Source organism: Chanodichthys erythropterus, chromosome 6 (assembly GCF_024489055.1).
Source record: "Chanodichthys erythropterus isolate Z2021 chromosome 6, ASM2448905v1, whole genome shotgun sequence".
In the NCBI taxonomy this organism is placed as follows: domain Eukaryota; kingdom Metazoa; phylum Chordata; class Actinopteri; order Cypriniformes; family Xenocyprididae; genus Chanodichthys; species Chanodichthys erythropterus.
Window position 1 is genome coordinate 31,608,052 of NC_090226.1, and position 10,768 is coordinate 31,618,819.

At 36.1% G+C, this 10,768-nt stretch overlaps 1 protein-coding gene across 4 annotated transcripts in view; it reads left to right on the forward strand.

Moving 5' to 3' along the window:
• mapk14b (mitogen-activated protein kinase 14b) overlaps nucleotides 1–8,850 on the forward strand; it is a 49,121-nt gene extending 40,271 nt beyond the window's left edge. For 2 of the 4 annotated variants that reach the window (XM_067388628.1, XM_067388626.1), the window contains exons 9-12: nucleotides 589–668; nucleotides 4,372–4,450; nucleotides 6,596–6,769; nucleotides 6,875–8,850. In XM_067388628.1, the coding sequence (XP_067244729.1) occupies nucleotides 589–668; nucleotides 4,372–4,450; nucleotides 6,596–6,769; nucleotides 6,875–6,942 (401 nt within the window). In that variant the 3' untranslated portion in view covers nucleotides 6,943–8,850. Of the gene's footprint in view, nucleotides 1–588; nucleotides 669–1,832; nucleotides 1,913–4,371; nucleotides 4,451–6,595; nucleotides 6,789–6,874 lie in introns of all 4 variants that reach the window. The other 2 variants (XM_067388627.1, XM_067388625.1) reach the window with 2 other exon arrangements.
• Nucleotides 8,851–10,768: the final 1,918 nt, after the last annotated feature.

A 10,768-nucleotide genomic window follows, 5' to 3' on the forward strand; every position in this document is an offset into this window, starting at 1 on the left:
TTTGGCGGTTTGATATGCGATCTGAATCACTGATTTGACTCAAAAGATTCATAACGCTTCGAAGCTTCCTGAAGCAGTGTTTTGAAATCGGTCATCACTAGATATTGTGAAATAGAAAGGTCTTTTTTTGCACACAAAAAATATTCTCGTCGCTTTATAATATTAATATTGAGCCACTGTACTCACATGAACTGATTTAAATATGTTTTTAGTACCTTTCTGGATCTTGAGAGAGAAAATGTCACTGCTGTCTATGCAGGCCTCACTGAGCCATCGGATTTCAACTAAAATATCTAAATGTCTTACGGGTGTGGAACGACATGAGGGTGAGTAATTAATGATATTATTTTCATTTTTGGGTGAACTAACCCTTTAATGAAACTTGTAAGCTCCATACATTATTGCAGAATGCATGTTGGCTTTGAACCAATCATGGCTCAGTTTTATTTATTTCTTTATCCCATTTTCCTGTGCAGTTTTTATTCTTTATTTTAAAAATTCTTTTTATTATTATTTTTTTTTTTCCCTCCAGTCCCTGCTTTCATAGTCACCCCATTCCCTGCATTTTCCTTTATTTTGCTCTTAAAGATATTGATCAGTTGAAGCTTATCTTGATGCTCGTCGGAACCCCAGGGCCAGAGCTCTTGATGAAAATCTCTTCGGAGTCTGTGAGTTTTTCTGTTCTGCCTGAGTTTGACTCCCTCTGTTTCGCAATGATGGCCTGACGGTCTGTTCTGCTTGCTTCATTCACCCTGATCACACTTCATGAATGTTTCGTCATTTTTTTCCCAATTTTTCACTGGCATGAACCACTAGTTATGCAATCACCTTAAAATAGTCAGCAGTAGTCAGACAGCTGGCAGATGAATTTGTGAAATCAACCCATGATTACGAGTGTGTATGAATGGCTTTCTCAATTCTCGCTCTCCTGTTTCCTGCACTTCCTACTGTATTTCCTGTCTGTCTTAATCCTGATTAACATGGGGAGCATGCACTGCAAAAAAATTAATTTTTGTCTTGTTTTCCAGTACAAATATCTAAACAGTCTCTAATCACGATACATTTACTTGAGAAGCAATGTACCTGAATAAATCAAGCTTTTGCATAAAACGAGAAAACATCTGCCAATGGGGTAAAAAAACAACTTTTTTCCCATTCAAATTAAGTTTAATTTTCAGACCCCATTGACAGATATTGTTTTAAGCACATTTTGACTCATGTGACAATAAGTCACGGCATGAAATGGAAGTTGCGTTTACTGTGACGTATATATCCGAGTAAAGCGGCATCTTAAATAAAAACAAATGTAGGACGGGGCTTGATTTTGTCTGTGAGGAACTGATTGGATGGTTGTGGTTTGCTATTGGTGGATCTCATGTGAGTGACAGGTTGCCCCGTCCTCATCATCAGATAAGAGATGTCGCTGCAAGAGTAGGGGAAGTGATTTTGATTAAGAGGCACATGAATTTTATAAAAATAATGACAAACATGTATAAATCATTTACAATAAATACTGCAATATTTTATAAAAATTAAGAATTGCCAATTTTGATTTCATGGTGAGCATGTCATTTTGCTTTTCAAGCAAATTAATCATGATTCAGATACTTGAACAAGACGAAAATTGTAACTAAGAAAATTAATTTCTAATCTAATATGGCATGCATTTGTTTCTCCCCTCCTCTTCTTCCTGTCCTGTTTTTACCCTCTCAAATGATCAAGCTGCAACATAAAGCAACCGAAGATCGCAGAAGCGGCGTTGTTATTCTGTTTTTTCCACTCATGTTTGTGAGCGCATTTTAACCGTACACCCCTTGACCTGGGTTCCCAAGATATAAACCAGCTTCAGCAGATAATGCGACTGACAGGAACCCCGCCGGCCTCTCTAATAAGCAGGATGCCGAGCCACGAGGTGAGCACGGACCCCCTCCGAACTCGTCAACGGCTGGCCGTAGAATGTCGCAGAAAATCCTTCAGACCTGGCCGCTCTGGAATGAGTGACTAAGTTTCCCCATGTGACTCTTTTCTATTTGCCCTGGGTCATTTTTAATTTTCCAAACCACTCCCAACTTTCCCAACTACTTCCTGCTTTTCATTTTTTATACCCAACTTTTCATATATACCTAATTTCTGCCCACAGCACTGAGCTTTTAGGCGAATGCCGCCTCTCATTTTAAACCCAGGCATGCTTTAGACTGCTCTAACATAAAATGTCGAATGTTCCATGTAGTCAACAATAGATGCAGTGTTTGTTTAACATGCAGTAGCGCTGGTCTGTATTGTCTGAGGTCCACTGGAAAACACCAGGTCCTGATCGAGATTTCAACCGAAATATTATGTGTTTGTGGCCTCTGGCTTCTAGAACAACAGAAAATGGCACCAAAAAGTATTCAGGCATTTAAGCCACACTTAAAAATGTCTGACTGTCATCGCATTAGATATAAAATATCAGTAGCCGGGTTTCCATTACAAATTTGTACAAATCTTTTGCAATATTTTCTAAATGTTGATAAAAAAACTTCCAAGTTTCCATTAACTGATGTTATGCGACTTGAGCATAATTTTTTCCTCTTGCAATAAGTCATTCCAAAACAGATGTTAGTAGGTTTAAGTACATCGCAGTCGCTGCACTAGCCATTATTTTGAATCGAAGGAGACGCAGGCGTGTTACCCAAGCTTTAATGGCAAGGAAAGCCCCTTATACTTGGGAGCGGCCACATATGAGGTGTTTCCAGGTGTTTCTTCCTCATATCTGCTTCAAGATCTTGATAAATTGTGGCATTTCTTTGTTGTTTAGAATACAGTTTTCCTGTAATTCTTTTGTCTTGATGAGTTTAACAAAGAACTTCTGTACAAAACATACTGCGCCATCTTTAAAGAATGACTGACTTGTACATACATCAGGTGACCTGTAAAGGCAAAAAACTGTTTCCATTGCAGTTTTGCGAAATATTCCTTTTTCGAATTGCCTGAAAAACCACCTCATGTGAGTGTAAACATTTTTGCGATATATGGGAGTTTTTGCGAAATTCACGTTTCCATTGGCCGTATTTTCAATTTGAAGTTTGAATTTGCGCAATTTCAAGGGTAATGGAAACACAGCTAGTGACATTTATGTATTTTTGGTGTGGCTTAATTGTGTGCAAAATATTTTAGAGCAAATGTATATTAAGATAATTCTTATTCTTAGTAGAGCGCTGTAGTGATTATGTATTTTTGTAGGCAAGTTTGCATCACCCTGGTTTCCACCACAAAAAAAAAAAAAAAATAGGTTTTGGATTTTTGCAGATAAGCTCTGTGACCAACAAAAGTTCATAATTGCGTTTTGTTCACCATGAGAAGGAACACAACTTGAATTTTGAAGCCTAAATACAATCGGCAGAAATAAAAACGTAGGCTATAAATGAACGCCTTCACTAAGCTTCCGTCAACTCTTTTTTTTTTTTTTTTTTTTTTTTTAAAACATTTTCCCTGAAAGTTCAAGTTAAAATAGTTGCAAGAGTGTGATTATAAACGCAAAGAGGCTGTGAAAGCGACTAGTGAGTAGATGAGTTAACCTGTTTGGCTGATGACTGTTAATGTCCCAGACAACCTGTGTGGTCCCATTTAGTTTAGTTTAGCAATCTCCTTTTTCAAGACAAGTAAAAGCTTTAAAAAGCTTTTAGTGATATATTTTATGTTGTAAAATAAAACATGAAAATATCTTGAGCTTGTGTTCATCACAGACCTTATTTCAGGCATTTAACCAAAAACCTATTGACTTCAGGATGATGGGACTGGAACTGCTAAAATGCAACTTTTGGCCTTCAAAAATACATTTTTCCTGCAACACTCTTATGTTCTCATGCTCTTTTCTTAGCCATTTGTTTGCTTTACTTCATCCTCCTTATTATTGCCCTTAATTTGACTCTTTACTAAAGGGATAGTTCACCCAAAAATTAAAATGTGATGTTTATCTGCTTACCCCCAGCGCATCCAAGATGTAGGTGACTTTGTTTCTTCAGTAGAACACAAATGATGATTTTTAACTCCAACCGTTGCCGTCTGTCAGTCATATAATGCATGTCAATGGGAACACAATCTATAGGAGTCAAAAAACATGCAAAGACAAATCCAAATTAAACCCTGTGGCTCGTGACGACACATTGATGTCCTAAGACACGAAACGATCGGTTTGTGTGAGAAACCGAACAGTATTAATATCATACTCTTATAGATAGCGTTCCCATTCACATTATATGACCGACAGACTGCAACAGTTGGAGTTAAAAATCATCATTTGTGTTCTACTGAAGAAACGGTCACCTACATCTTGGATTTCCCTTTAATAATTCTGTAATCCTTTTAATGTTTTTATTTTTTTATCAACAGGCAAGGAACTACATCAATTCCCTTCCTCATATGCCCAAAAGGAACTTCGCAGATGTGTTTATTGGTGCAAATCCATTAGGTAACAATTCTGCCTTTCTATACCAATTTTGGCCTGACGAAAACTGAAACTCATCTGGGAGATATCCACACATCTTTCAGAACCGGCCCACATGACTTGAGCACCGAACAATAGGGGTCTCATTGGGGTGCTAGGGGATCCCTGGAACATGTATGAAATGTATTTTTAAGCAAAGGCGTAATTTGTGGGTGGACGTCCCCACCACTTTTTGAAACATCTCATGGCATGGATGTATCAAAGGAAGCATCTTCAGCTGACTATCAGAGTATTCATTTAGTTTGTTTGTTAAATAAGAGGCAATCTGGCGCTGGAATGTGGTGCTTTTGAAATCATGCTGAGCGCTTGTTGCTATTATCAGTGGTGGAAGACAACAGTGTTCTCTTGTGGCTTGTGCACAGACTCCACACAGATGAGTGCTTCAGTCTATTACTTAATGCCGTTGCGGAAATCACAAACAAATTGCACACAAACGTGTCCATTCCATAGACTGTAAAACGTATGGACGTAGTGTCCGTGACGTCACCCATAGAGTTCTGAACAGCAGTTTTGAAGCGAAAATGAGGCCGCTGCCATCTTAGCTGCGCGTCACTCCCGGATAACTGAAAATGGGCAAAGAGGCGGGATGTAGTTGGAGCCCATGCGACTTGTTGCTGAAACCACGCCCGCCTAATATATCTTAGATACTATCTAAAATATTAATAAAGATAACAATATCATTAGAAAGTACTAAAGGTTTACTGTCAATCTACAGTGTTTTTAAGATAACATTATAGATGCTCTAACACCAGTAGGCTAATTAATTTGTGTGGGATGTGCAAATAACACAAAAAAATCAACTGGGATTTCATACCTTTAATGAAATGATGAATCCAATCCATTTCACTTGGGTAAAATGTCCATTTCAAAACATTAAAAAAACTAATTTTTGTTCATGAAAGCGTTAAATCCATGAAATCTTTATATATTATCCATCGTTTGCATTACATATCGTCGGAATGATTTGCTCTCCATCATCGTTCTTCAAGAAAGGATGCAATCTGAGCATCGTTTATAATGTAAGACTCTATACGCACATATATAACTTAGGTAACTTACCAGATATCTGTATAACTCTCAAATGTTCTCTCAAACTAATGAGCATGTTTCCAAAGTATAATTTTTCAAAAATAGTGTCACAGCATTAGTTATATCCAAGCAGTGCTGTCGGAGTTGTACTATATCCTCCTGGTATTGTCATTGTTGTAAATCTCAGGGACAAAACTTTTAGCCAATGCCACGACGATCCAACAACGTGTGTTCCGCATGCGAGAACATGTACACAGACGCACATGTCTGAAGTATGCAGCAAGCCATATATTGTATAAAATAATCCAGAAAAAAGGCACAAATACGACTGAGATGCCAAATTCAGTGGCTGAAATGAGCTGAGGTAACATGACGGCTCACAGACCGCAGCGCCAATCCACCTGTCACTCAAGTGACCACGCCCTTAATTATGCAGAACTTTAAGGCTTAATATAATTTAAACGGATGAGTTATAAAAAAATTCACCCCCCTCAGAGTTGTCATGAAGGGCAAAATTAGCAGTATAGACCAAAACTCAATTTGAACCAGAGTGTAAGCATGTTTCTGCTCTAAACTTGGCTGTTTTAACATTATGGTCCATGAGATTCTGCTCCCTTTTGCAGCCTGTCCCTAGCGGCCAGTCAATGAATCGCAGTTTAAGTTACTTCTGTATTGGCTTCACGAGAAACTGGGGGAGGTTGCCGCTTGGTCCATTCTCTTGTTATAAAATCACTGATGAACATCATTGGTTTTAATGAGAAAAAAAATTAAATAAACTATACGAGGGTGGATTAGAACCCAGAACCTCTGACACGCTTAACAAAAGTTCTACCACCGGACCATTAGGGCACACGTGCCTTGTTTGCGGATCTATGTATTTGTTCACTGATGTGAAGAATCTTGGGACTAAAAACATTGTATTATTTAGATGTATGGATGAAACTATCATATTAAACGAGTTCTATGTTGATAAATTAAGCTTGGTGTACTCTTGAAATTGATTTCTGGATATTTTAATGTTGTTTTTATCAGCAATTGTTATTGTACATGATACAGAACTTGTCGTACTTTGTGTTTCAGCTGTGGACCTGCTGGAGAAGATGCTGGTTCTAGACACGGATAAACGGATCACTGCGTCACAGGCTCTCGCGCACCCGTACTTCGCCCAGTATCACGACCCAGATGACGAGCCCGAGGCTGACCCGTACGACCAGAGCTTTGAGAGTCGCGATCTAGAGATCGAAGAATGGAAACGTAAGCCTGCGCATTAAATGTACTAGTTTTACTGCCTGATCTCTCCATAATGAAACGGTTGTTCTTGTTGCTAGCGCTTTCAACGGTACGTGTCTTTGCCCGCAGGACTCACGTACGAGGAGGTGGTCAGCTTCGAGCCTCCCATGTTTGATGGAGACGAGATGGAGTCGTGAGGAGAATCAGGACCTACAGGACCTTCATCCGTACAGGAAAATGACATTCAAGTGCCTGCCATCATCAAGTGCTGGCTTCCCCGTGTTCTTATCCATGCCTTCATACACACTCAAAATAAGAGATGCAATCTTTCCATAAGGACACGGAGAAAGTAATGTTTTAATCCCCAGTAAAATGAACTACTTTTTTGGCCAGAACACTTAAAATTAGAGAGAAATGTGCATTCTCATATCAAATTCATATCAGCGATTTAAGCTCACAGTTGCATTTATTATTCTTTCACTGGGGAAGCGAAACATTTACCTCCAAACTCCGCTTGTAGCCTATACAATATATAAAGGCCAGAAAAACTCTGTACTGTCAGAATACTAAGTTTTAGATATGTAAATAAAATGGCACAGCTGTACATAAATGATAATAATGTGCACCGACAGTTTTATTTAGTATTTGCAGCAAAGCACACATCTCAGAATGTGACCTGCATTATAAATAGCAAATGAACGAACTAAAGAGTGAACACATAAAGAGAATGTAATTACTATTTAGTGCTGTGTGTCGAATGTAAACACAAAAGTGTTCAACTGCATCAATAACAGATGACAGGAACAGTGATAAATATGAATACATGCAGACGTGCTTGTTCTGAAATGCATACTGGAAAATATTTAGAAAAAACACATGTGGTGCTCAGTGCGAATGTAAAATTCCTCACGATTTTTTACATTACAAATGTTATTGGCAAATCTCATGAATCCTCTCTAGAACGTGTCACCCCAAAATCAGAAGAAAAAAAGTTAAGTATATAAGAAAACAAAGGCTATTTTGAGAATTAATATATATTATTACCATAATGCAAAATTTTTCCCAATTTTCATTGCTGCAATGCAGTGAAAAAATTGTGATTTATTATTTCAATGGAATTATTTTATTTTTTTTTAGTCCATCATGATAATATTTGTTATAATGGTTTTATTTAATAAAATGAGAAATTTCTGTAATACTGTATTACAGTAATGAGACCCGGCATTGAGAATAATGTATTATTATTATTTTTAAATCGCGAAAATCATGTCAGAATGCAAAAGGTTTTAAACATATGCTTCCTTTTTATATATTAAAAATGTATTTTAATTTTATTTTTGGGTGAAATGTGATTTGGACGTGTTTGACTGGTTTTATGCGATCCATCTTTTTTATAAGCCTGATTTTTCCCAGAGTTAACACCATGTTAAAGGGCAGCTGATCCTCTGGCTAGACTAGAGCGTAGTTTCTCCCCTCATTCTTTCACCGCTATTTCATTCATTTATTATTTGTGTAAATTGAGAGAAATGGGTTTAAAAGGTGTTAACTGTAAGTGTATGTCAACAGAAATACTCTACGAGCGAGAGACGGTTGCATCATGGTCCACAATGAAATAATTCCCCTTTATTTTTGCTTGCCCTGGGAAAGACATACAGTACAGCCTGGAAGTTCATGTTTGCAAAAATGAAAAAGCCTGAGCCAATATCTTAATTTTACAGCCCATACTAGAAGACTGTCATCAGGAACGTGTTTTCTCAAGCACAGCCGGAATCTAACTTATTGTATAAGATTATTTTTAAGGTGTTTTCTTTTTCACTGTATATTATCACTTAATTTTATTCAGCAATATTTCCTCTGTTGTGTTGAGCATGTGTTGTTATATGTGAGGGGCGTGTGTTTGTTTCTGAAGAGTGGAGAATCACTAAACGTGTCATTCAGTGGTGAATCGAGCAGCAAAATCCATTAAACGTCGCATGGAAACGTTTTACATAGAAAAGAGATCATTGTATCACTTTTTTTGTGCATATAACCAGTTTTTCTTTAGTCACCCATAAGTTATGTGGTCTGTGAACAACCACTGCTATTCAGAAATAAAGGCAAATATTTTTCACAACACTCATTCTTTTGAATTTCTTTTGCACATAACGGTGAGTTCATGTTTTATATTTTAAAACAATATTTAAATACATCCCAGGTAATTACTATAGTGTTTTTGAAGCATACTATAGTACAGTGTAGTATACTGTATATATTATAGTATTTACAACACTTTGTTAATAAATGCTACTACAGAATACTGTAATATTAATTATAGTGAACTGATCAACTGTAATAAATACTGTAGTATACTTTAGTTTTTACTACAGTAAACTGTAGTGTAATATACCCTATAGTTGTAGAAAACTTACAGTATTGTGTAACATAATTTGTTTTTATTACTATAGTTATATATTATCATAGCAACTATAGAATCACCACAATAAATGAATTCAAGTACTTTACTATAGTGTAGTTCAAAAACACTATAAATTACTATAGTATTTTTTCACCTGGGATCATTTTAAAGAGGAATAATGTAGAGTTGCATCAGTGCAAACTAATTTTTTTTTTTTTTTAAATACTGCCACCAAGTGGTAATTTTTCATGGTACACAATTAAAGCTTTTAGTGATATATTTTATGTTGTAAAATAAAACATGAAAATATCTTGAGCTTGTGTTTATCACAGACCTTATTTCAGGCATTAAACCAAAAACCTATTGACTTCAGGATGATGCTAAAATGCAACTTGTTTCTGGGTTTTGGCCTTCAAAGATACATTTTTCCTGCAACACTCTTAAGTTCTCATGTTTTTTTGTTTTTTTTCCTTAGCCATTTGTTTGCTTTACTTCATCCTCCTTATTTTTGCCCTTAATTTGACTCTTTATTAAAGGGATAGTCCACCCAAAAATGAAAATGTGATGTTTATCTGCTTACCCCCAGCGCATCCAAGATGTAGGTGACTTTGTTTCTTCAGTAGAACACAAATTATGATTTTTAAATGTCTGTGAGGTGTGGAATACAGTTACATAATAAATCTGTATTGAAGATTACCACAAACCATTTACTCTTTTCACATTTCCGGGTTTCTCAGAAGCGGAAGTCGTCATAGTTGGGTAAACTTCTATAAATATATTTTTTCGAGTTCCTATTTGATCAAATGGCAAAAGAAAAACTCCACAATAGTGTTTTCACAACTTTCAAAAGAGGAAAAAAATAGAGAGAGATTGATAACGGCAATCAACTTTACCATTACTCCCACAGCTGCTGTGAACACCGTCACAGCAGCTTTAACTAGTTTTTTAGTTTTTTTTTTTTTTTTTGATGCAAAGGTAATATAATACACTAATGTATAATGTATAAATGTACATACTTTTTGTTAAAAAACAAAACAAAAAAAAACCCTGCAGGATTTATGAAGCTGATGACCGTTAAAACGCGTCATCACACTTGGTGAAAAAGGACACTTTTTAACCTCTGGTGACACCAAAAGTAAACTCAAAAATTGAGTAAAATAAGGTGATGAGAGTACTGAGTAAAAATGTATGCAGAATACAAATTGTGTTTAAAGTCTTTGCTACGAAAACCATTTTCTCGCTGCTGTAGCCCAGGAAAAAAAGGTTTTTTTTAATGAAAATAGAACAATTTACAAACAGAGCATAACATAAGACAGTGCAATACAAAGTGTGACATTAATTAGTAACAGGGGATCCGAAAATAAAATCATAATATTTTAAGCATGTTTTTTTTTTTTTAACAATTTCATAGAAGATATAAAACAATCAAATTCCACTGAAAATACCTTAAATATTGGGGATGAATTTAAGCATTTTTTGTTTATATAAAATTTTGCCAGCAATAAGTTAACAATGTATTCAAGACCTTTGTTAACATTGTTTTCATAGAACACAATAATATCCTTTAAAGAAAAACTGTATCTATCTACTAGATCTACTAGATTAAAAATAAATTATGCCATTTCCTT